The 26,509-nt window shown below is 34.4% G+C and overlaps 1 protein-coding gene across 10 annotated transcripts; it reads left to right on the plus strand.

Annotated features, from left to right (window-relative positions):
* The first annotated feature begins 1,584 nt into the window (after positions 1-1,584).
* Positions 1,585-22,279, plus strand: LOC18442389 (uncharacterized). Of its 10 annotated transcripts, none has more exons than XM_088870084.1 (9): positions 1,709-2,023; positions 2,183-2,236; positions 7,999-8,096; positions 8,976-9,157; positions 13,244-13,317; positions 14,375-14,492; positions 14,640-14,698; positions 17,209-17,310; positions 21,754-22,279. In XM_088870084.1, the coding sequence occupies exons 4-9, from the start codon at positions 9,053-9,055 to the stop codon at positions 21,830-21,832; spliced, it is 537 nt and encodes a 178-aa protein (XP_088726210.1). In that variant the 5' UTR covers positions 1,709-2,023; positions 2,183-2,236; positions 7,999-8,096; positions 8,976-9,052; the 3' UTR covers positions 21,833-22,279. The 10 variants fall into 10 exon arrangements, 9 of the variants coding, with proteins under 9 accessions (XP_020527874.1, XP_020527870.1, XP_088726217.1 ...); XM_088870071.1 differs by lacking the exons at positions 1,709-2,023; positions 2,183-2,236 and adding exons at positions 6,636-6,696; positions 13,481-13,576; XM_020672211.2 differs by lacking the exons at positions 7,999-8,096; positions 8,976-9,157 and adding an exon at positions 13,481-13,576 and having other exon boundaries at positions 1,591-2,023.
* The last annotated feature ends 4,230 nt before the right edge of the window (positions 22,280-26,509 follow it).

Below are 26,509 nucleotides of genomic sequence, written 5' to 3' on the forward strand. Positions count from 1 at the left end.
TGGCAAAAACTACCATCGATATTGTTTAGCTATGATGGCTGCTCGAAGACATGGGTGTCACTATCTCAATTCCTATTCCACTTTATTGTGGCAAACAAGAGTGCCATCTATATCTTTAAAAATCCAGAGTTTCGTGAGCGCATGAAACCTATTGAAGTCGATTGCCACTATGTTCGACAATAATATATGGCAGGCACAATTTCTTTACCATATGTACCCACTGCAGCTCAACTTGCCGGCTTCTTTACTAGTCTCATCCCCCACATCCTTTCTCACAACTTGTTTTCAAACTCTCAATGATTCCTTTCAAATCATCTTGAGTTTGAGGGGGAGTGTTAGTGTATTCATATGTATCATGTATATTAATACACATCATTATGGATATGTATGGGTATAGGTGTCTAGTTAGTAATTATCAGTAACAGTGGGTATCTATCCAGAACTATTATTGGTATCTATCCATAACTGTTATCAGCCATATATTTATACAGGTATTGTACATTCCTAATCTATTCATTGAATAGAGAGAAATATCTTCTCTCACCCTTTAAAGCCAAACGATATTTTACTCTTGCGGGAGTAAAATATCGATTTACTCTGTTGGGTAAAGCTCCATCCATATTTAAGCTTAGGACCTCAAATTTTTGGAGATCTAACATTTTTAACGTATAAATTAACCACAATTAAAAAATGTCATAATGTTGTGAGATTGAATAGAGACCATCTAAGTTTTAGATGGAGAGATCTAAGGGTTGGAAAACACAAATTTAAATTTATCTTTCTATCTAGTAATTCCTAAGTCGTTATCTAACAATTCTTAAATGGTTTCCAAAACTTCATATTGAAAAATCTAAGTAGGTCTTCCAATCGAAGAAAAAGAATAAACTACACTACTGAGGGAGCATAGTATACATGAGTAAAATGACTGATTCAAAATCCGACCATTCTTGAATAAAATAAAATATTCCCTAGACTTATATGTTAGTATAGTCTAACCTTATATAAAATTTTAAAATATAAAGTATATAGGACTACGTTTAAATAGGATGACATACTACGAAAATATTTACTATGGGCATAAAAAGGTCACAATCACTCTTAAGTCTTAATCATTAAATATCAAATTAGGTGGCTTGGAGTATATCACAAAGTTCTATAAATTTCTTTTGAATTTTGAGGGTAGTCAATGACACATTTGTAACCACCGGATTTAAAATAATGACCTCCTTGTATAAAAATATAAGGAAAAAATTTATATAGAGCCTAGGGTATAAACAATTGAATTAGAGCCTATATCAAAATTTTCACTAGAAGAGGTTGTTTTGATGGCCAAATATCCGCAAATTGACCATATTAACATCAAGATACATGGATTTGAGACAAAAATGGATTTCAAGTTTTGGAAATAGTTAATCTTGTTATGTATTTTTGGAGCGTCAATTTTTAAGTTATTCAAGTTTTCATAGATATGCTCAATCTACACTATTTTTGAAGCTTTAAATTTTATAATTAAAGATAAAAACATATATTAAAGCTAGTAAAAAATTTCCAGTATTGCAACCACATTCGGGCTCTAATTTGATTGTTCAGGGCCTCAGCCATAATTTGATTTTTTATTGTATACTTTTCCTTTTTAAATTTTAAAAAATAAAAAAAAGTCAAGTTACTTGCCCTAATCTTCCATGGTTAAAATAAAAAAGTTTCATACTTGGGTGCAGGACCTCCCTCTCCAACGCTTGGTAAAGTTGACTGCTCACTGCTCTCCGTCCCTCTCCTTTTCATCGGGATCTTCTTGCTATGTGTCGCAATGATTGCACCATTCTTAATTTTTACGATGCCCCAATCGAAACGATCCACTTATGTTGTGACTTGTGAGTGAGAGAAAATGGAGAAGTTAAGTGGAGCAATGGGCAGGTTCAATAGATCTCTTTTGGGGCCTGATGTTGCAGAGGAAGAGGACGGATACTCCCTATTTTCAGCCCAATCTTACGATAATGGTCAGTGCGCTCTGTCACCAATGCAGGTAAAAATGCCCAATTCAGTCTAGTTTCGTCAAAATTGAACTCAATTATTCCATTTTTTTAGCTATTTTATCTCTCCCTCTTCACTTATGAGTTTATGGTCTAGGACTCATGGATAATTTGGTCCGTTACTGATTCATTTCTCTGAATTTTTTTGACAGAGACTGTATGGGTTTGCTGGCTGTCTTCTTGGTGGTTTGCTTTGTATGATTTTGGTACGAACATCTCTTTCTCTCTCTAAAAAATAAGTCTTGAGGGTTACATGAAATGACAGTCTATAGGAAGTGCCTCTTTCTCTCTCTTGTAAACTCGAAATTGCTAAATGAATTTTATCATTGCTATCATCTAGGGATTTTTGGTCTCTCTCTCACATTACTAATTGGTTAAACAACTTCCATTGATCCCCACCTGCTGTCATGGAGAATTTTCATTGCCATAACTATTCAAAATCACCTTGTCACCTGGGGATACCTTAATTTGCCCAAATCCTTTTGGTCGAATACATGGTCGAGGTAATTCTTAAGATGAGTAATAACTTGGGCATCATCCTCAGTGACAATGATATCATCGACATAAACAACAACCCCAACATTTCCATTTTCCCCTTTTTTTACAAACATAGATGAATCTGCATTACATCTTTTAAAATTATATTTTTCCAAGGAAGAGCTTAACTTTGCGTATCAGGCACTAGGGGATTGCTTTAAGCCATAAATAGCCTTTTTTAACTTTCACACAAGATTGGAATTTTCATGAGGATGTCCTTGAGGAATTTTCATATAAACTTCCTCCTCAAGGTCACCTTGCAGGATTTGCATTTTTAACATCAAGTTGATATAGAGGCCAATCATAATTAGCGGCAATTAATAATAAAACCCTGATGGTAATCATTTTAAAAATAGGAGCAAATGTCTCCTTATAATAAGCTTCACCGTAGGTCTGGGTGAACCCTTTGGCAACAAGTCATGCCTTGTATCTCTCTATAGTTTCATTGCTGTTGTATTTTATTTTATAAATCCATTTATTCCCAACCACCTTTTCCCCTTTGTGTAATTCAATATTTCCCAAGTTTTATTTTTGTTGAGGGCACAAATTTCTTCTTCCATAGACTCTTTTCAGACGGGATAGGAAGAAGTCTCTTGGAAGCTGGCAGGTTCTTGAATGGCAGATGTACAACAAAGATGCGAACTATATTCTTGAGAGACATTGGAATAGTTAACATACTTTTGAATTGGGTAATTGGTGGAAGCATTAAAAATGTGAAAATCACGATACTTACTTAGGAGTTGAACGTTTCTTCGAGGACAACTGGGTTCCACTTGGGGATCAGATGGTGAGGGATTGGTTTCTTGAGGTTCTTTGTCATTTCTAGCTTCCACCTCATTTTGAATGTTATGATTGAGTTTGTTCTCCACATAGTCTTCACTTGAAATCAAAGGCATCACATGATTCTCCCCTTGAACCTTAATTTCCTCATGCATGGGAAGTTGAAGAAAGTAATGTTCATTTTCTTGAAAAATAACATCACGGGAGATAATAACAGTTTTTGAAAAATTATCATAGCATTTACATGCCTTTTGAGTGGGACTTTATCCAAGAAACATGCATTTCCTTGCCTTTGGACTTAATTTATGAGAATTTTGATTGTGAACATAACATGTACAACAAAAAATCTTCAAGTGTGATAGAGAACTTTTCTTTCCCTTCAACATTTCAACTGCCGTTTTTTCTTGCAAAAATTTATTTGGCCATCTATTTATGAGATAGCAAGCAGTTAGAACCGCATCACTCCAAAAACTTTTAGGGACATTGTTTTGGAACAAGAGAGACCTCCCAACTTCAAGTAAGTGTCTATTCTTGGGTTTGGGTATTCCATTTTGTTGAGGGGTACCAACACAAGAGGTTTGGTGAATAATTACATTCTCTTTGAAAAAAGTAGAAAAAGAATTGTTGACATATTCAGTTCCATTATCAGAATGTAAAATCTTAATTCTAACGCCATACTGAGTTTCAATCATCTTAAAAAATTCTCTGAAGGTAAGAAACACTTGATCCTTAGAATGAACTAAATAAACCCAAGTATGTCTAGAAAAATCATCAATAAAGTTCAAGAAATATCGATACCCGCGATATGAGGTAACATGAGCGGGACCCCACACATCAGAATGAATCAAACTAAAAATAGATGATGATTTTCTGTCTGAAGTTTTAAAAGGCAATCTGATTTGCTTAGCATAACGGCAAACATCGCAGTCTTTAGAATCCAAGTGTAAACTAGGAAATAATGAACCAAGAACTCTGTCTGATGGGTGGCCGAAACGCCGATGCCACATTTGACAATCAGTTACCTTCTCCTTTGAAGTCGCCAAAGCCTTGCAATTTGTATCCAAAATGTATAGACCTCGTTCCAACCGCCCTTCACCAATCTTCCTCCCCGTGGCCCGGTCCTGAAAAGTAACATTGGTCGGCGTAAAGATGACATCATAATTGTGAGTATGGGTAATTTTACTGATTGAAAGAAGATTTGATGAAAATTTCGATAAAAACAAAGCATCTGAGTTGGAAGAATTAGTGAAAAATTGTATTTTTCCACTTCCTTCCACAGCTACAGTGGAGCCATTGGCAATGGTGACAGGACCATTTTTAGGAGATTTATCAAAATTGGATAAAATTGTATCAGTACCAGCCATGTGATTGGTGGCACCGAGTCCATAATCCAAGAATTGAAAGACTGAGAGAGCAATGATGTATTACCTAGAACATTGATGGAATTTTGTGAATTCGAAGCAACATAAGCCTTACCAAAATTTTGAACAAGTTGTGCCAGCTTCTCAAGGGTTTGTTTGGCATTATTTTCAGCAATGTTGGAAGCATTCTTTTTTCCAAGAAATTGTTTTTTCTTTTCAGGGTGGAGTTTCCGACAATTATCTTTAGAGTGTCGTTCTTTTATGCATTCAGGACAGTAGGGACGATTTGAATTACTCCTTTACAATGAGTAATAGAAACCTTGGAACCAGAAACTTTTTCAGCACCCTCATTAGCTTCAGATTTTATGGCTGATCTACCAAGATTATCTTTTGGAGTTTCAATTATAACTTCTCTACGAGTTTCTTCTCTTGACACGATATTGCATACGGTGTTGAAATCAGACATGGTGGATGTGAGGAGAATTTGACTCTTAAGACTTTCATATTCAGAACCATGAGCAGACAGAAGAGCAAATGCCATCTCTTGATCTTTTCTTGTAGTAAGGGTTGCAAGATCAGTAGTAGTAGGCAAGTGGTATTCAAGTTGATCAAATAAACCATGTACAGTACTAATTAACTCTCCAATTGTTTGCTTACCCGTTTTTAAATTCATTATTTCTTGTCTAATTTGATATATTTTGGAGGCATTATTTATTCTACCATAAACATCTTTGGCTTTATTCTAAACTGCAGTAGCAGTAGGGAGAAACTAAAGTCTTGTGGCAATTTTTCTGTTCATAGAATTTAATAACCCAGATTTGATTAAGTCATTATTGGTTTGCCAGTCTTCATAGGATGGTTCATTTTTTCCAGGAGGTTTATTAGAGCCGGTCAAATACCTCAACTTGCCTTTTCAACTTATAAACAATTAGGCTGAGTTTGACCAAAAAAGATAATTTATCCCTTCTTTAAGACCTCAATAGTAATTATGAGGTTTGTATTTGAGTCATTTGGGTTTGAATTTTCAGCCATGATAAAAAAAATAAATATAGCCAAAATAAAATCACTGCCTTAGGAGAGGCGCACAAAAAATAAGGTTGAAAGAATACCCGTTGCTGATCTCTTTAAAATACCAAAACACTATTCAAATATGAAAAGTTTGCTCTACATACTTTTGATATAATATGGTCCCTATGGACCACCTCTTTCCTCTTTTTGCAAGAAAGTAAACCTCTTACTCCTTTTGATGTATACAGGAAGCTTTGCCTTTCCTGTGCACAGTAACTTTACTCTGAAAGAGAAACGGAAGAGAGAGAAAGGGAGATCAGAAAATTTTTGAAGGCCACGGTATACAGTTGGCATACCGTATAGAGTTGGCATACCATGTGAAAACCGTGTGCCTGGGTGTTTCTTTTATTTTGGGGATCTACTCATCAACTTATAAATTGTAAGGAGGCTATCAGAAAAAAGGGAAAAATAAAACTGTACTTTTCCTTGTGGATGTAGGCTGTGTATAACCGAACCACGTACGTACGTTGAGTTCTTTTCTTCTTCTTTTCTGTGAATGAATTGTTTAATATGGTATCAGAGCCAAGTTTCTGGGAACTTATTTGGTAGAGCAGTTGGTCTCATTCTTCTCAGCTTTTGGTAGAGCAGTTTGGTCTCATTCTTTTAAGGCATTTGCGGTTTTATGCTCTCTCTGATTTGCGATTTGGCCTCCAAAATTTTTTTGGTCTCCCTTTCTCTCTCTTCCGTTTCTCTTCCAGGATAAAGTTGCTCCGCACAAGAAAGGCAAAGCTTCCTGTATATATCAAAAGGAGAAAGAGGTTTACTTTGTTGCAAAAAGGGGAAAGAGGTGGTCCGTAGGGACCATATTATATCAAAAGTATATTGGAGCAAACTTTTCATATTTGAATGGTGTTTTGGTATTTTAAAAAGATCAGCAACGGATATTCTTTGAATCTTATTTTTTATTCGCCTCTCCTAAGGTCAGTGATTTTATTTTGCCTATATTTATTTTTTTCATCATGGCTGAAAATTCGAACCCAAATGACTCAAATCCAAACCTTAGAATTACTACTGACGTCTTGAAAGGAGGGATAAATTATCTGTTTTGGTCAAATTTAGCCCAATTGTGTATAAGTGGAAAAGGCAAGTTGGGGTATTTGACCTGCTCTAAGAAACCTCCTGAAAAAGATGAACCATCCTCTTAAAACTGGCAAACCAATAATGACTTAGTCAAATTCTGGTTATTAAATTCTATGGACAGAAAAATTGCCACAGGACTTTAGTTTCTTCCTATTGCTGCTGCAATTTTGAAGCCAAGGATGTTTATAGTGGAGTAAATAATGCCTCCAAAATATATCAAATCAGGCAAGAAATAATGAATTTAAAAAAGGGTGAGCAAACATTTGGAGAGTTAATTGGTATTGTACATGGTTTATTTGATCAACTTGAATACTATTTGCCTACTACTGCCGATCTTGCAACCTTTAATGCCAGAAAAGATCAAGAGATGACATTTGCTCTTCTGTCTGCTTTTGGTTCTGGATATGAAAGTCTTAGGAGTCAATTTCCCCTCACATCCATCATACCTGATTTCAACACCGTTTGCAATATTGTGTCAAGAGAAGAAACTCGTAGAGAAGTTATGATGAAAACTCCAAAAGATAATCTTGACAGATTAACCTTGAAATCTGAAGCTAATGAAGGTGCTGAAAAAGTTTCTGGTTCCAAGGTTATTATTACTCGCTGTAAAGGACGTAATTCAAATTGTCCCTACCGTCTTGAATGTAGAAAAGAAGGACATAATTGTTGGAAACTTCACCCTGAAAAGAAAAAACAATTTCTTGGAAAAAAGAATACTTCCAACATTGCTGAAAATAATGCCCAACAAACCCTTGAGAAGCAAGCACAACTTGTTCAAAATTTTGATTAAGGCTTCTGTTGCTTCAAATTCACAAGATTCCATCAACATTCTACGTAATACATCCTTGCTCTCTCAGTCCTTCGATTATTGGATTATCGACTCAGGTGCCACCGACCACATGGCTGGTACTGATACAATTTTATCCAATTTTGATAAATCTTTTAAAAATGATCCTGTCACCATTGCCAATGGCTCTACTGTAGCTGTGGAAGGAAGTGAAAAAATACAATTTTTCACTAATTCTTCCAACTTAGATGTTCTGTTTTTGCCGAAATTTTCATCAAATCTTCTTTAAGTCAGTAAAATTACTCATATTCACAATTGTGATGTCATCTTTAACTCGACCAATGTTAGTTTTCAGGACCGGGCACGGGGACTAAGATTGGTGAGAGATGGTTGGAACGAGGTCTATACATTTTGGATACAAAATGCAACGCTTTAGCGACTTCAAAGTAGAAGGTAATTGATTGTCAAATGTCGCATCGGCGTTTTGGCCACCCATCAGACAAAGTTCTTGGTTCATTATTTCCTAGTTTACACTTGGATTCTAAAGACTGCGATATTTGCCGTTATGCTAAGCAAATCAGATTGCCTTTAAAACTTCAGACAGAAAATCATCTATTTTTAGTTTGATTCATTCTGATGTGTGGGGTCCCGCTCATGTTACCTCATATCGCGGGCATCGATATTTCTTAAACTTTATTGATGATTTTTCTAGACATACTTGGGTTTATTTACTTCATTCTAAGGATCAAGTGTTTCTTACCTTCAGAGAATTTTTTAAGATGATTGAAACTCAGTATGGCGTTAGAATTAAGATTTTACATTCTGATAATGGAACTGAATATGTCAACAATTCTTTTTCTACTTTTTTCAAAGGGAATGTAATTATTCACCAAACCTCTTGTGTTGGTACCCCTCAACAAAATGGAATACCCGAACGCAAGAATAGACACTTACTTGAAGTTGGGAGGTCTCTCTTGTTCCAAAACAATGTCCCTAAAAGTTTTTGGTGATGCGGTTTTAATTGCTTGCTATCTCATAAATAGATGGCCAAATAAATTTTTGCAAGAAAAAACGCCAGTTGAAATGTTGAAGGGAAAGAAAAGTTCTCTATCACACTTGAAGATTTTTTGTTGTACTTGTTATGTTCACAATCAAAATTCTCATAAATTAAGTCCAAAGGCAAGGAAATGCATGTTTCTTGGATAAAGTCCCACTCAAAAGGCATGTAAATGCTATGATAATTTTTCAAAAACTGTTATTATCTCCCGTGATGTTATTTTTCAAGAAAATGAACATTACTTTCTTCAACTTCCCATGCATGAGGAAATTAAGGTTCAAGGGGAGAATCATGTGATGCCTTTGATTTCAAGTGAAGACTGTGGAGAACAAACTCATTCATAACATTCAAAATGAGGTGGAAGCTAGAAATGATGAAGAACCTCAAGAAACCAATCCCTCACCATTTGATCCCCAAGTGGGACCCAGTCATCCTCGAAGAAACGTTCAACTCCCAAGTAAGTATCGTGATTTTCACATTTTTATTGCTTCCACCAATTACTCAATTCAAAAGTTTGTTAACTTTTCCAATGTCTCTCAAGAATATAGTTCGTATCTTTGTTGTATATCTGCCATTCAAGAACCTGCCAGCTTCCAAGAGGCTTCTTCCTATCTTGTCTAGAAAAAGGTTATGGAAGAAGTGCTTTGGGCCCTCGACAAAAATAAAACGTGGGAACTAGTCGAATTACCCAAAGGGAAAAAGGTGGTTGGGAATAAATGGATTTATAAAATAAAATACAACAACAATGGAACTATAGAGAGTTACAAGGCATGACTTGATGCTAAAAGGGTTCACTGAAACCTACGGTGTAGATTATAAGTAGACATTTGCTCTTGTTGTTAAAATGAATACCGTCAGGGTTTTATTATCAATTGCCGCTAATTATGATTGGCCTCTATATCTACTTGATGTAAAAAATGCAAATCCTGCAAGGCGACCTTGAGGAGGAAGTTTATATGAAAATTCCCCATGAAAATTCCAATCTTGTGTGCAAGTTAAAAAAGGCTATTTATGGCCTTAAGCAATCCCCTAGGGCCTGGTACACAAAGTTAAGCTCTTACTTTGAAAAATATAATTTTAAAAGATGTAATGCAGATTTATCTATGGTTGTAAAAAAAGGGGAAAATGGAAGTGTTGTTGTTCTTGTTTATGTCGATGATATCATTGTCACTGGGGATGATGCCCAAGGTATTACTCATCTTAAGAATTACCTCCACTAGGTATTCGACCTAAAGGATTTGGGCAAATTAAGGTATTGTTTGGGAGTTGAAGTGGCTTATTAAAAAAAGGGTATTTTTCTCTCCCAAAGGATATATACTCTTTATCTTTTGTAAGAAACTGGCAAATTAGGAGTTAAACCTAGTGAGACTCCTATTGAAATGAATTCTAAGTTAACTATTGAAGACGGTCAACCTCTTAAAGATATTGGAAGGTATCAACGGTTGGTCGGAAAATTAATATATTTAACCATCACAAGACCGGATATAAATTATGCTGTAAGTATGGTGAACCAATTCATGCATGCTCCTCGTACTTCTCATATGGAAGCTGTCGAGAAGATCATAAGATACCTCAAGGGTTCTCTTGGTAATGTAATTTGGATGCATAAAAATCGTCAAGTTGATATTCTTGGGTATTGTGATGCTGATTGGGCTGGGAATCCATCAGATGGAAAATTGACTACTGGTTTCTACACATTTGTTGGTGGAAATATTGTTTCTTGGAAAAGCAAGAAACAAAATGTTGTGGCTCGTTCTAGTGCTGAAACAGAATATCGAGCTATGGCTTCCACTGCATGTGAACTTATATGGCGTAAAGCTCTCGTCCAAGAACTTGGTTTTATACATGGTTTTCCAGTCAAAATGTATTGTGACAATCAAGCTGCAATCCACATCGCTTCCAATCCAGTTTTTCACAAAAGAACCAAACATATCGAAGTTGACTGTCATTTCGTCAAGGAAAAAGTTCAAGCTAAAGTAATTCAAACTCCATATATCAATAATGAAAATCAATTTGCTGATACCTTTACCAAAGCTGTCGGAAAAAGGAGGCTTAAACAAATTCTTAGCAAATTGGGTGCTTTAAATCAATTTGCACTAACTTGAGGGGGATTGTTAACACAGTAAACGGTTGGCATACCGTGTAGAGCCGACATACCGTGTGAAAACCGTGTGCCTGGTTGTTTCATTTATTTTTGGGATCTTCTCATCGACTTATAAATTGTAAGGAGGCTATTAGAAAAAAGTGAAAAACAAAACCGTATTTTTTCTTTCCTCGTGGATGTAGGCTGTATATAGTCAAACCACGTATATGCTTTGAGTTCCTTTTTTTTTCTTTTTTGTGAATGAATTATTTAACAAACTGGCACATAAAGGCTTACAATTTTACACAAATATAACTTTTCGTAAGTGCGGGATGTAAATAAATATTCAAGGAAGCATTTCTATCATCATCATCATCATCTTTATCGCAACTATTTAGGCTACGAATCCTATTCCTCCATTAGCCTCTATCAAGGGTCATACCTCAGATGATAAGTCTCCATATCTATTCACACTACTTCCATTGTACACTGAACAATGTACAATGTTTCCTTTATTTTTGGGATCTTCTCATCAACTTTTAAATTGTAAGGAGGCTATAAGCAAAAAGTAAAAAATAAAACGGTTTAGAAAAAAGTAAAAAATAAAACAATTTAGAAAAAAGTTGGCATACCGTGTAGAGGTGGCATACCGTGTGAAAACCGTGTGCCTGGGTGTTTCCTTTATTTTTGGGATCTTCTCATCAACTTATAAATTGTAAGGAGGCTATCAGAAAAAAGTGAAAAATAAAACCGTATTTTTCCTTTGAAGGCTGTGTACAGCCGAACCACGTATATGCTCTGAGTTCCTTTTTTCTTCTTTTCTGTGGATGAATTATTTAACAAACTGGCACATAAAGGCTTACAATTTTACACAAATTTAAGTTTTCGTAAGTCCGGTATTTAAATAAATATTCAAGGAAGCATTTCTATCATCATCATCTTTATCCCAACTATTTAGGCTACGAATCCTATTCCTCCATTAGCCTCTATCAAGGGTCATACCTCAGATGATAAGTCTCCATATCTCTTCACACTACTTCCATTGTACATTGAACAATGTCTTCATTAGCTATGAAGCAACAATATGCAAGAGAAAAAGATGACTTATGTACAGGCCTCTGAAATCTCACTCTGTAAGACCTATAGTAACCGAAAGTTAAACTTTCCTTATAGTTCTCCTTGGTGTGTCCACTTGACCCCTCTCAATGTTTAGGTTACCTTTCTTTGTCTTTTTCTCAAGACAATACAATAATCTGAGATGAACAATGTCTATGCATACTCAAATTTGAGCAAAATTCACAATCCACTCCTTAGCCATTGCGTGAATTTTAGGTGTTGTGGATGTCATTGCTAGAGGGTAGTGGTGAACAGTAGTGGTCAACATAAGGTGATGTTTATTGGTGCAACTCCTTAAGGCTAGCCTAAGGTTCGTTGCTTCATATTCCTTCTGCTTCAATTTGTGTTTACATGATCGACACCATTACTCGAATTAGAGGTAGTGAGGCATTGCTACATGTTTTCCATCTACCTCTCATAAGAGCTTGAAGTATCTTATGTTCAAAAGGGGTTTCTGACTTTAGTGAGATTTTGTGGTGGTTTCTTGGAATTTGAAGGTCACCTAGAGGACCCTGATCTCTTTGGAATGTCAGCCTCAAGAGATGGGTATCGCTATTGAACTTTTGTGCTTTGAAAGGTGCGTATCTACTATTGCCACCCCAAAGGGAAAGTAAAATCACCCATGCCTGCAGTGCACATGTATCTGTTCTAAGCATCCTAAGCTAGCTGGTAGGGATATATGGTGATTTCAAGATGATTCATGGAGATTCAAGCTGATCCCAGATGACCTGACGCTTTGTGTAAACGTCAGCTTCAAAGGTCCGGTATTTCCAATTGTTACCAAGACGGGGTGGACAGACCAACCCCTGTATACAGAAAAACAAACCTTGTGGACCATTAATCACTTCTCTCTGCTTTACGAGGATCTATGTTTCTTCATTAGGAACTGTCATTGTGTAATATTCTCAGTTATTTAAGTAAAAACAAGTGTGCTTCCTGTGAAGAAACTTCATGAATTTAGAACTCGCACGTGACACCCTTTGTTTCTGAATGAAAACTTTGTATCCATTCTATCGAAAAGCTTGTAGTGTATTTATTCTTTTAGCAAGATTTGCCCTTTTTTTCGACTGAATCATTGTTTCTTACCAGTGTTCTAACAGTACACCTGCATTCCTACTTGTCAATTCATTGGAACTGAAGTTTCGAAAGTGGAATTAGGAGCAAACACCAAAATATACATTTGCAGATGCTATAGTAAATACACAGTCACAATGAACACATCTCTCTCCCCCCCACTCCGGGGTTTTTGTGTGTGTGGGGGCATGTGTGTATGCTGTTCATTTTTGTTTGTTGTGATGGTAATCATATGTGTGTTTGACCTTTACTATTGTCCATTTTTTGCAGTCTTTAGTGGTGTTCTTCAGACCCATTAAGTTTGCAATTGCGTTCAGCTTTGGCAACATATTGGCAATTGGAAGGTAAGCATATGCTTAATTGTATAGGAATGATTAGAAAAAAAACTCGTTAATAGTGATCTGTGGGAGGCTCATTCTGTAGCCAAATTTGCTAATATAATTTCATGATTTGGCATCTGACAGTTGTGTCCCATGCCTATTTAAATGGGCCCAATTTATATTGCAGAGTAGGGGCCCAAATCCCCACTGACTTACCACTTTTTGCCTGGGGCCTTGGCGGTATTATTGCCGAGCCCCATGTTGAGGACTTTTTCACCAAAGGGTAGGGACCCAAATCCCCATTGACTTACCACTTTTTTACTCACCAAAAAAAAAAAAATGAGCACAATTTTCCATAGGCCTTTCTTTTCGTTTTTCTTGCTGAATCTAGTTGTAACTGTATACAAACTTTAAGTCAACTTGCATGTTTATTTTAAGGAAAAAGTTTATATAAGGTGTTAACCTTATACTGTACGGGTAAGGTGCACTTAAAAAACCCACTAGACAAGGTTGTTCTCTATGCTGGAAATCCTCAAATCGATCATCTTGACCTTCGAGATTCATAGACATGAAAAGGGGGATTTTTAGTCCTAAAAATAGTTCATCTTCTAACACATTATTTGAACCGTCAATTTTCAAGTGTTTATAGATCTGCTTGATTGTCACCATTTCTGGAATTTTAAATTTCATAATTGGGGGCAACAATAGACTTTCATATCATCACAAGGCTTTGCGGCACTGAAACTGCATCTTCAACATAGTTTTGAGGTGCACCTTACTTCAATAGTATAAGGTTGATACCTTATTCAAACCTCACCCTTGTTTCAATATTATTTGTTTTGTCAATTCTAATCAACTTGGGGGTTTGATAATTCATTTGCACTTTTATTAAATTTTAACCAATTCTAACTAGCATAGTTGTTGGATAAAAAATTTGAACTATTATACTTCTAACCAACTGTGGTGTTTGATAATGGATTTGAGCTATTACTCTGTGCCTAAATTTTTTATGTGTATCGTTTGAATGCCTTTTATTGGATCATTCTCTTCAAGTAAACTTTGAATAATCTCTATTTCACAGCACAGCCTTCCTTATTGGTCCAATACAGCAAGCAAGGATGATGCTTGATCCTGTTCGTGTTTATGCAACATGCATATACATTGGGAGTGTTATACTTGCTCTTGTTTGTGCACTTTGGGTAAGCTGTTATTGGCTGTCTATGGATTTTCTTTATTCTTTCCATATTTTTATTTATTATATTCATCAATTTGTCCTCATGAATTCCAAATTTACTATGATGCTATCATTATATATATGCACATACTTATAGCTCCATGATAAGCAGGTTCATAACAAGATCTTAACTTTGCTGGCAATCATTAGCGAAATTTGTGCTCTCATATGGTAAGTCTTGTCATTTTATTGGTGTATAGGGACACAGATTATTGAAAACTGTTCTTTCTTCTTCTTCTTCTTCTTTTTTCTTATTTTTTTCTCTTATATTTCATTCTGTTCCTTTTAATGGTTTAGAAGTTCCAGAAGTGACTGCATGACCTTACTTATACTTGAACAAGGTATTTTCATCAATTTTGTGCTTGTTAGATCAAGAAATATGCAAATCATCGTTTGAAAGATAATGTGATACTAAGGTATACCCTACATATCTACCATGTACCGAATTTTTGTTTCTAAGTGCAAATGAATGTTGGCAATTAATCTGTCTGCACATCTTCTGTGTGATGTAATGATGTTCTGACATCCTGCACCTTTCAAGTTGCTTCCCCTTGACTCTTGGCCCTTTGACATCAACTGCATTGTGGACAGAGAGTGTTTTGTTTTGGTTGATCCTTGGTTTCACCTTTACAGGTTAGTTTTGCATGCATATGAGATAAACTGTGTGGCATGCACATGCACATATTCTACGATATTCATCTATGCAAGTATTCTTGTGTCACCGTTTCGCATAGTGTGCTTAATTAAATTGATGGATTTTGTGTCCTATGCCTCCATCGAAGATTTTTTGTTTTTTCTTTTTTTCTTCTGTTTTTTTGACGTGTCCATGATTGGTGGGTAATATGGTACTTTTTTTTTCCGTTGTTGGGGGGGTATTTTGGTCACTATTATGAAGAGCAATTTGATAATTAGTGAACAAAACATAATTGAGTGATTGTCTCAGTTTGAATGATGAGTAAGAAAAACTATTTGGATGAAGTACATGTAATGCAGAATGGAAGCCTAAAATGCACAAGGAACACACAATTCTACGTCCTATTAAAAGAAAGGTTCCTTCTCAATACCGTCCTCTCATATTTTATTCCGTGTTGGTTGTTCTGGTTGCCACTTGATTAATGTCTAGATCCCCTCCCTTTTTTGAAGTCTTAGTTCTCCCCTCAGATATTTACAGGTTCCCATGGGAGTTTCTCTTTTACAGTGATCTGCACTAGAACAATTTGCTGAGCTCCTCTCTGCTATCAATGGTGTTAGAAACTACTATCCCTACAAGCCTAGGCCCTTCCACTTCTGCTATGAAGGAGTTACTTAACTCGGGTTTTTCCTGAAGAACATAGTTTTTTGATACCTCTATCATTGTTGATTCCAACCTGCAATGCCATAGGGACTTGGATTTCTTTCACTTACCCAATCAAAGTCGAATTCCTTGTAGATTATAGGAGATGGGATTCAAGTTTTTATTTTATTTTATTTTCTCTCTATGAGGCCTCTGATAAGGTTCCAATTAAGAGTGAAATCTTTTTTTTTTTTTTGGGTGAATTAGTGACATCTTTCTACAAACATTGCAGTTGCATTCCTACCCTCAATGGCCCTCCACTGATAAATATTTCCTTCATTTAGCTTGCTCTTCCTAAGATCATCTTTCTTCATTTTCCTTTAGTTTCTGGTAATGCCATTGAATGTTCTAATCCTGGAGCAGGACATGCTTATTTTTAGGATGAGTTTCTAAATATTTTTTATTCCCTGTTTGTGTCAAAAGCATCATATTCGTACTTTGTCATTATAAAAAAAAAATCAAATTATCTATTATAAAAGAATGTTTTGAATTTGGTTGTAATTGAAGATTATCAAGTGGCTGATCTTAGGTTACATCAATCATGTAATAGATTGCACTCCTAAAATGCCACATGGATCTACATTATTTCACTTCTATGAGGTGTCTCCAAGAAGAAACTTTTTTTTTTTTTTGCGAAAAGTTTATATAGAGCCGAGGCGCTAAACAATCAAATTTGAGCCTACCTCAAAAATTTCACTAGAAGAGGTGCCCAAATATCTTTAAATTAATCATCTCGACATCAAGATGCATAGACATGACAAAAAAATTGATTTCAAGTTTTAGAATAGTGTATTTTGTAACGCATTTTTGGACCGCCAATTTTCAAGATTTTCAAGTTTTCATAGATCTGTCAGTCTACACTATTTTTTCACCTTTAAACTTTATAAATAAATATGAAAATATATTTTAAGGTTATCACAAAGGTTTCCACTATTGAAACCACATTTGAAGGTAGGCTCTAATTTAATTTTTTAGAGCCTAGGCTCTATCCAAACCACACCTTTGTTTTTTTTGACAAGTAGGAAGACACTTTCTTGGTATATAAAATGTGTCATCTATGGTTTTTGGCTCAGTTGTGTACTACATTTACTATTTTGTACTTTGTAAGTGTGGTAAGAAGTTTATTTTGACCTATTCAAAGTAGAATATGGGGTTAATCCCTCTGCAAGACTGGGACAAAGTTGAGCCAAAAGATTCTAATTTAAGTTAAACTCAGGAGGAAATGGTGTCTCTTTAGAATCCACTGTAGTGTCTAGAAATTGGTCGATGGGTAAAATACATTTACTTGGTGTCTTGCCCAGGAAAGGGGCACAACTCCTAGTAACTCCACTAATTGGTGCTTCAACAGGGCATCTGCATCTTTAACCAAGCCAATTTTGGAGCAGCTTTGTGATAATGGGACCAACCAACAAAAGGCATTAATACTGCAAAGATCAATGCACCAATTGCGGTAAAGTTGTAATTCTTTAGTTACTCTAGATTCTCGCCAAATCCAGAAAATATTAGATGTTATCATCTTCCTTTGTAACCTCCATTGACATCACCATTCATTTTTCTAGGCCAACTATTACCCTTGGATAGAATATCATAAAAAACTAATTTTTAGGGATTGGGTAAAAAAAGCCGAAATTAACTTTGAAGCAACAACAAAAAGAAGTTGTTGAGAGAGAAATTGCAGAAGCTTGGGATGCTATTGTACTTGCTCAAGCCATAAGAGGTTTATCCATTGTGAAAATATGCATTCTATCACCATTAATCATGATAGCCAAAAATCTTGTTTGTATGTCAAACCTCAATAGTGGGAGTAAAGAAGTTAAATCCACCTATTATTGTGTTCAATTATCAGAAAACAGTATTTATTTTTGAATTTATTACTGTTATTTGTTGGATCCATCAAATCACTTGTTACCAAAAGATATAAGAAACATGGTTCTAGCACCTTGCCAAATGTGTCCAATAAAGTGTTGTGGCGCAAACAATGTCCAAATGTGAACAAACCCTTGGACTGCTAAGAAAATCACCATGAGATTCAATTAAGAAATCTCGCCCAATTGGGCATGTCTAGCATATCTTTTCAGATTAGCAGGATTGCTATAGCTTCATTGAGTTCACTGCAATAGAACTCAACGGTTACACCTTCTTGTTCGACACTTTACTTTGAGTGGCTGTTTTATTGTCTCAAATGGCTCCTTCAAATTCTTGATGCAAATAGATGAATTCTTGTTCGAAGTCTGCGAGCTAAATATCCGTCTTCCACTCTGGTCATTGAATCTAATTTCACATTAACTTTGATGAATAACTAGTTTTTTCCTTTTTTTTGTTCAGCAATTCTTTCCCTTCTTCTAACTAATAAAAGTGGATTCTTCCCATGTATAAAAAAATATTTCAATGGCTATTGTTATTTCTTCTAGTCATTTCAACTCGAATTGTGGGTTCCTTCATATCTAAGAACTTCTTACACAGTGAGGCCCTTTCTATACATTGGAGCTCCCTTCACTAAATCGATGTTATTGATAATTCGTCCAATTCATACCCTTCAGCTCTAACCGTCAACTACTAATAATAGGTCTTTTTCACAACAAAATATATCCCTCATACAGTGGCATCATTTAATAGTAGGAAACTAACTATTATTAACGAGTTAACTAACTATAATTAATAATATCTTCTTTGGACCCAAAACAAGCAAGGGGTCGTTTACCACAAAGGGAGAATGTACCTAACAAAAAAGTGACTTTGTTACACTTATTTACTTAAAATACCCATAAGAACCATGTTTTGGCTTTTCTCTGGAGAGCATCTAACTATGGGTTTCACGTGCAAGTATTTTTAATTTGGTAATCTGTTACTTCATGGCAATATATGGAAATATGCAATGCGTCTATAAATGAACATGAGATATTTTGGACTCCAGACTCATTGTCTTCTAAAGTTTGCCTACAGTCTTTTGGCTTCATTAAGTCAATTATTGCATACTGGCTTATTAAACCAACACTGGTAGCTTTGGTCCAAGGAATGTACTTGTGATGGTGTTGGTTCAGCTGTGCCAGTCAACGCCCCATTTGTTCTAGTTCTGTTGCTTTGAAAATGCAGTAAATTTGGTCATCCATTTATCTTTCACTTGAAATTCAGAACATAGAATTGAATGGTGCTTGAGTCATGAAGTTACTTTTGGGCATTTATGGTGAGATTCGAACTCATTGATTGATTCATTGGCGAGAAAAGAGGTGGAGGGTGGGGGGGGGGGGGGGGGTGGGGGGGTTGGGGGGTGGGGGGGTTTGCGGGGTGCTCTAATCCAGATTGCTGTTGCTTCAAGCAATTGTGAGGGTTGGCGCTCTCCTTCTTCCCTCTTCCCTCTTCCAAATGTATAATTGTGACCTTTCTTCTTTCACCGAGTTTTGCCAGTAGATGTGAATCCTATGCATAAATACAAGTTGAGTTATAAAAAAAATGGTGCTGAAGTCGTGATGCTAACAACAATTTATAGTAATACAACGTTAACTTTCTCAGAGAAAAGAAAAAGAAAAAAAGTTATGTGATACTCAAGTCTCGAGTCTCGAGTCACCAAGTATACATACAGAGATTTGTGGGGTTTGTGCGTTTCTTTTTATGTTTTGAAACTTTGTAGTGATACTTTCAATTGGAGAAACATCATTTATATTTGAAGTAATTGTATCAACAGGTGGGGAGGCCATCAGATCATGATACCTAATCTTTCCCTTGTGATGAGTTTCAGTGTTTCACTCATAATGCTAGATGCAGGCTAATATCAATCTCTTATTAGGGCAGTGTTTCAAAACACAGGATCGGGATCTGAATCAGTCCCATGTCAGGGTGGTTTGGATTGCTTATTGTGAATCCCAATCGTCTGATTCTGTGTTATCCATCTTACATTGGTGAAAAAATTCAAAAATAAAATCAAATAAAGATTTAAATATGATTTAATAAATCAGAGTTTGATATACTGTCTATAATGTTTATCATAAACATCAAACAAAAAGGTTTTGTTAAACATATATGATAACCATTTCTGATTCAAAAATCTCTTTGTTTTGATAAACATCAATGATTTGTTAAACATAAAAAAAGGCAATGCAGTTAATTATTTTCTACCGAATATAAAATCACCATTTCTAATTTTAAAACCTCTTTTGATTTGATAAACACAAAAGCTAGCGATTCAATTGATCCAAAGAAAAAATCTCTACTTATTTAAAAAATCTCTTCCTTTAAAAAATTGTTCAGAAAATCGCTTCATTAGTTACTAAAATTTGAAATTGTTTAAAAACTCACTCATTAGTTGCTAAAATTTGAAATCACATAAAACATTCAAAATAATAACAAAAATTATGTAAAATGCTGAAATAACTGTTATAGATCGTTGCTAACATTGTCTGAAGAGAAATCTTTAGCGAAATCGAGAATGACAATTCATATCCTAGGCAATATGTCACAGATCTGTGCTCCATTTTTCAAAACAATCCTAATTTTGAGCACTCTATTTTGATGAAAAGGGTTTTGATCCAAGAAATAATAGAGCAGATCTTGTAGAGAGCTCATAGATAAAGATTTGGGGCCTAATTTTAGGAAAAATAGCCAAGAAATGAGGAAGAACTAATTAAAATGTTTAAAAGTTGAAAACTGTTGAACTCCATAGAACCCGACCTGTTCTTCGCGTAATTGCTCGGTTCTTCTGATAGAACCAGGCGATTTGATGTGAATCGAACCAAATCCCAGTTCTGTCAAGGAACCCGGCAAGTCCATGTCCTATGCCAATCGGCTGATTCCAATCTGGATAGGCGCTTTTTTAACCCCTGGTTTAGGTTATCACTACTTTTACAATATGAGAGCAGTATTAGCACACTATACTGGATACTTACTGTGGGATACAATTTAATGCTATGCTGCTGTGCTTATTTTGTATTTTTTGAACTCCAAAAGTCTTCCTTTTCCTTTGCCTTCTTCTAAAAAATATGAATAACATTCTATAAAGACTCTTTTGCTGTATTGTGTATTATGATAACAATTTAATGAAATTTAATATGCTGTTAAGAGTAAAGTATTACAATGATTCCTTACAGTAAAGATTAGGCAGGTATCTTGTATTTTATTTTATAAGTTGCAAGGAATAAAAACTAGCTTTTAGCTGATAAAACTGCCGATCATTAACATGGTGTCAGATCTTTCTGCTTATAATCTAGAACAGACTATGAATATCATTCTACATTCAATCATAAAAATCTCAAACTAAATTGGATTACGGTTCACCATTTTCCCATTTCTTTGTGATTACAACCGCCAAAGGTTTTCCTTTGCACGAATTTCTTTGTTCTTTTTTCTTTCTTTTGTTTTGGCCACTCTCTTTCTTATTCTTTCACTTCTTCCCCTTTCTTTTCCATGGATACCGTCATGGTGATAATAGAGAATTTGAAATGAGCAATTGGCATTCTACTAAAAAGAAAGAGTTTGACCATGAAGTGGCAAAATAGGGTATTCTCGGTGTACTCTGACTAAAAGGAAGTGCTCTGTGCTTCCCAAGCTTGCAACCATTATTTAAAAAGGCAATTTGGTCTAAACTAGGAAAGGAATAGCTTTATTGATTTTCATGAGTCATGATCTTAATGTTGAAAATTAAGATTTGTAATTTATGTTGTTAAACTGTCCATTAAACTTGATTGGAAGTGTGTTTTGCTATACCTTTGCGTCTTACCCTCTGGTGGAGAAAGCTCTTCGCTACAAGTAGATCGATATTATGTAGATGACATGTTTTCAGATACTAAACAGAACCAAGAAGATTTTTCACTCAAAATGTCTATATTTGAAAGGAAAAGATGTTATAGTACATGAAATACTGTAATGAATTGATGTATTAGGATTTTCTTGCGTATTCCAGGTACAGCCTGAGCTACATTCCTTTTGCTCGCAGAATGGTTTCTGATTTGATCATTAGCTGCTGCGACACCGAGTTCTAGATTTCACTTAGAGTTGACATCCATATTCTATGTGGGGGTGGAGCTGGACAGAACTCTCTCGCTCTCTCTGGGTTTGGAGTTGATCATTGGCTGCTGCAATACAGAGATCACGCTCAGATAGAAGATGCTCTCTCTCTCTGAGTGAATTTTCTTCATTTTTTTGATTGATCAATGCAGCATACAAAATGCTGCTTGATGCTACACTACCGTCTGATTCACTTTATTTGTATTCATGGGGAGAAGGTGTTGGACAAATTATGATGGCTTGGTTTGGAGTTTGATTTCTAATTGTCATCATTCTTCATTTTTTCGTAATGTCTTGAAGGTGATGATATTTTTATTTTATTTTGTGCTGTGTGCATGTACCGGCCATTTTTGGAATTTTTTCTCCCCCATGTATTTTTTATGGTAATAACATGAATGCACGAGATCTGTGATTTAGACCAACATGTGACAGATCACGGTTTTCGATCATTGTGATATGCATGTATATGCTAATGATTTCTTAATTTGCATTACAAGAGTGGTCACTTGGGACCACTTTTTTGTCAGGTAAAACTGCTCTGTCTCTATTGTTGCTATTAATTAATTTAGAGTGCAACTCATGTAGTGTAAGGTGGGCTAGAGAGCCTCTATTTGCAAAATAAAGTATCATAATTTTGGGGATACTTTTCCTCACAAGGCCAAAGGGGTGTTTTTCCAGTTAAGATGCTTTCCATTCCCAAAATAGGACTAACGATAATATCGTCGCTTAAGAACGCGAGTTTCTTTTATTCGGTGCAATCTCCATGGTGGTACACTTAAGGGTGTATACACCATTTACCTTGGGACACTTAAGGGTGTATACATCATTTACCTTGGGAGGTCACAATTACTTATAATCATCTGATCTGAAATCTGATAGCTTGGAATTGTTATGGAGTTCGAGAAAATTTCTTTTGAATTTTGAATTTGGTCAATGAAATAAATGCAGCCAGCAAATTTCACATTCAATGGTCAAGATTAATTGTGACTATTTTGTACCAAAGGTAAACTGTACACTAAGTTGCATAGTTTACTATGCAGATTTGGGTAACATATATAAGAAAAAGTTTATTCAAGATGTCAACTCAAAAATTCATTGGAAAAGGTTGTTCTGACACAAAACCCTCCAATTGATCATCTTGATATCAAGTGCATGGATATTTAAAAAAAAAAAAAAAAAAATAGGGACTTCAACTTGTTAAAATAATACATTATGTAGATTATTTATTTTCAAGTTTTTCAAATGTTTATAGATCTATTTGATTTATATTATTTTTGAAAGTTTAAATTTCATAATTAGAGATAAGAATAGATTTCTATGCCACCACAAAGACTTAAACAATAAACATCTTTTGGCACCATTTAGAGGTGTGCCTTATATATATATATATATATATATATATATATATATATATATATATATATATATATATATATATATATATATATATATATATATATATATATATATATATATATATAGGAAAACACTACGCAACGCCTATATGTGAAAATGAACGGTGATTTCGCTTACCTTCACCACTGTCCAAAGTTCATTGGGCGGTCATGATTGTCCGGTAGTATTTCATTTTTCATTTTTTTTTTTTACAAATAAGAATGACCTGAAATTTGGAACGTGTATTCATAAAACATGGGGGAATCTTTGAAAATTATAAAAAACATATTTTATATGAAAAAGATTGACCAAAATACCCTCAAAAAGTTTTGGGGGTATTTTAATCAATTTATTTTTCACGGATAAATTTTTTTATATTTTTATTAAAAGCGCCACAATAAGATGTACATACCCTTCAAATTTTAAGTCATTCTGATTTGTAAAAAAAAAAAAGGAAAATAAAACACTACCGGACAATCGTGACAGCGTGATGAAATTTAGATAGTGATGATAGTAGGCGAGATCACTATTCATTTTCACCTATAGGAGTTGGAAAGACTTTTCCATATATATATATAAACGCTCATGTCAGCCCATGGGCCCATGGAACAGTGTAAGCCCAATGTCCCAGATTGAATCTGGACCAATCCAATTATCACAATTGTATTTCGTAATTGAATTTTAAATTTTTTTCTACAAATCAAAATTACTTGAAATTTGGGGCGTCTATTTTCAAGAATAGTAGAATCTAATAAAACTATCAAAAAAATAATTCGCATAAATAATATATATATATATATATATATATATATATATATATATATATATATATATATATATATAATACTGAGATTAGCCTACTAGCTCAACATATGAGCCCAACATGATGGTCACGACATCATTTCATATTTTAATTTTAATTTTCTTTCTACAAATCCAAATAACTTGAAATTTTAGGCATGTATTATTCTCATTAAGGAGCACCTAATAAAAATATTCTAAAAATAAATTGATAAAAATACACTCGAAACGTTTTAGGGGTATTTTGGTTAATTTATTTATTGAAAATTGTTTTTTTGATATTTTTATTAGATTTTCCTATTTTTGAAAAATACAGGCCTAAAATTTCAAATTATTTAGATTTATAGAAAAAATATTAAAATTAAAATACAAAATGAGGTTGTGATCGTCAGGTCAGACAAATTTTTATAGTATTTTGCTCCCAACTCATTCCCATCCAAAGTCCATCATAAGGCCATGCTTATCCAGTAGTATTTAAATTTTTCTACAAATCAAATCTATCTAAGATTTAGGGAATCTGTATATATAACCAACTCGTATCTAAATAATATATTAAAAAATATTTTTTTAAAAAATAAAATCATGAAAATACCCTTGACATATTTATCAGGGTAAGTATTTGAATTTTTTTTTATATTTTATTCAATGCGCCTTAATGAGGCATGCACACCAACAAAATCTCAGGTCAATAAAATTATTAGAAAAATGCATTAAAATTAAAAAAACGTTATTAGATAATCTTGATGGTCTAATGGATTTTGAATAGTGACGAGACATGCATAAAATACTGTAGAAATTAATTCATGAGTATTTACACACACATATATGTATATATAGTGTGGTTTGTATAAGGTTGCAATATTAAACAAGCAAATAAACAAGCAAAGTAAGGCACACCTCCAATCTTTCGCAAAGATGCAATTTTGCTATAAAAAATACTTAGGATGACGTGAGAATTTATTTTTATATCTAATTATAAAATTTACACTCCAAAAATGGTTCAAATCAAAAATATCTATAAACGAATGAAAATCTTGAAAATGGACAGTCCATATAATATGTTACAAGATGTACTAGTTTTGGGACTTAAAATCATTCTTTTCTCCATAACTATGCAAATCGCTGTCAAAATGATCAATTAGATGTTTTTCTAAAAAGGAATTTTTTAGGTGCCCCTTAATTCTACATTTTAGGGTGTCAACCTTTTATATATGGGTGCGGTTTGTATAGAGCCTATTAAACAATCAAATTAGAGCCTACCTTAAATAGTGTCAAGAAATGTAGTTTCAATACCGCAAATGTTTTTGATAGCCTTAAAATATATTTTTATCTTTATTTATAAAATTTAAAGGTTAAAAAATAGTGTAGATCAAGAGATCTATAAAAATCTTGAAAATTGACGGTCCAAAAATGCGTTACAAAATACACTATTTCCAAAACTTGAAATCTATTTTTTTTTTTTTCATGTCCATGCATCTTGATGTTGAGATGATCAATTTGGGGATATTTGAGCATCAAAACAACCTTTTCTAATAAAATTTTTGAGGTAGGCTTTGATTTGATTGTTTAGAGCCTCGACTCTATATAAAAATTTCTCTTTATATAAATATATACACTCACACACGTCATAATTTTGTGTTTGGGCCGTTCACATGTTGTAAGTTTAAACCATAATTTTGTGCCCATGAAGGGGCTCATTCAAACGGTTACCAATAGTATACGCTAACCAATGTAACATGGCATATTCTGGTCCATGCTTAAATTTTTTGGTTGTTTGATTTGAAATAGGATGGTCGGAGATGTGTCATTGACTGGAATGAAAGTTTAAAAAAACAAAATTTCTCAAATGTTGGAATTCGCTTCAATCTAATGGAGAATAATCGTAACTTACTAGTACCAAAAATAAATATACAATCCCTTTTAATAATTCCGTATGAATGTAAAGGAAGGTGCTTCAATACAACAATCTATCTTGTTCCCTCTCTCTTTCTGCGCACGTGACAGGCTCCTTATCTTCATTAGTGTGCAACTCCGGTATCTACTGTGCCATAAGTGGTGAATATACGAGGGGAAACGTTTCTATTTCTACAGTATAGAAGATCTATGCTTCCCCGAGCATCTAGCTGTCTAATTTTGATCAAGAGAGCTACTCATCGTTTGATCTTAGATCTAACGTCTCAAAGTATTTTAGTTTTAGTTTTTTTATAAAAATTGTATGAATATGAATTTGGTACGTACCATATTCTCATTGGGGTTCACCTATAAAAAAAATATTAAAAATAATTTGTTGGTAAAATAATGATCAAAATACCCCTTGAATCTTTTAAGGGTATTTTGGTCATTTTATTTTATTGAAAATATTTTGTTTATATTTTTCGCTGGTGCAAGTTTAATAGAGGATTGGACGTACAAAATTGTGTCAAAATAGTTTATAGAAAAAAAAAAAAAAAAAAAAA

This window comes from Amborella trichopoda, chromosome 1 (assembly GCF_054954075.1).
Source record: "Amborella trichopoda isolate Santa Cruz 75 chromosome 1, AtrichopodaSantaCruz75HAP2 v2.0, whole genome shotgun sequence".
Taxonomy (NCBI): Eukaryota; Viridiplantae; Streptophyta; class Magnoliopsida; order Amborellales; family Amborellaceae; genus Amborella; species Amborella trichopoda.

Excerpts from the sequence above, each read along its gene's own strand:
- LOC18442389 (XM_020672211.2), top strand. The coding sequence starts at position 1,886 with ATGGAGAAGTTAAGTGGAGCAATGGGCAGGTTCAATAGATCTCTTTTG. Across the intron at positions 13,577-14,374 it reads GAGGACTTTTTCACCAAAGG|CACAGCCTTCCTTATTGGTC; the intron begins GTAGGGACCCAA and ends TCTATTTCACAG. Across the intron at positions 14,493-14,639 it reads CTCTTGTTTGTGCACTTTGG|GTTCATAACAAGATCTTAAC; the intron begins GTAAGCTGTTAT and ends CATGATAAGCAG.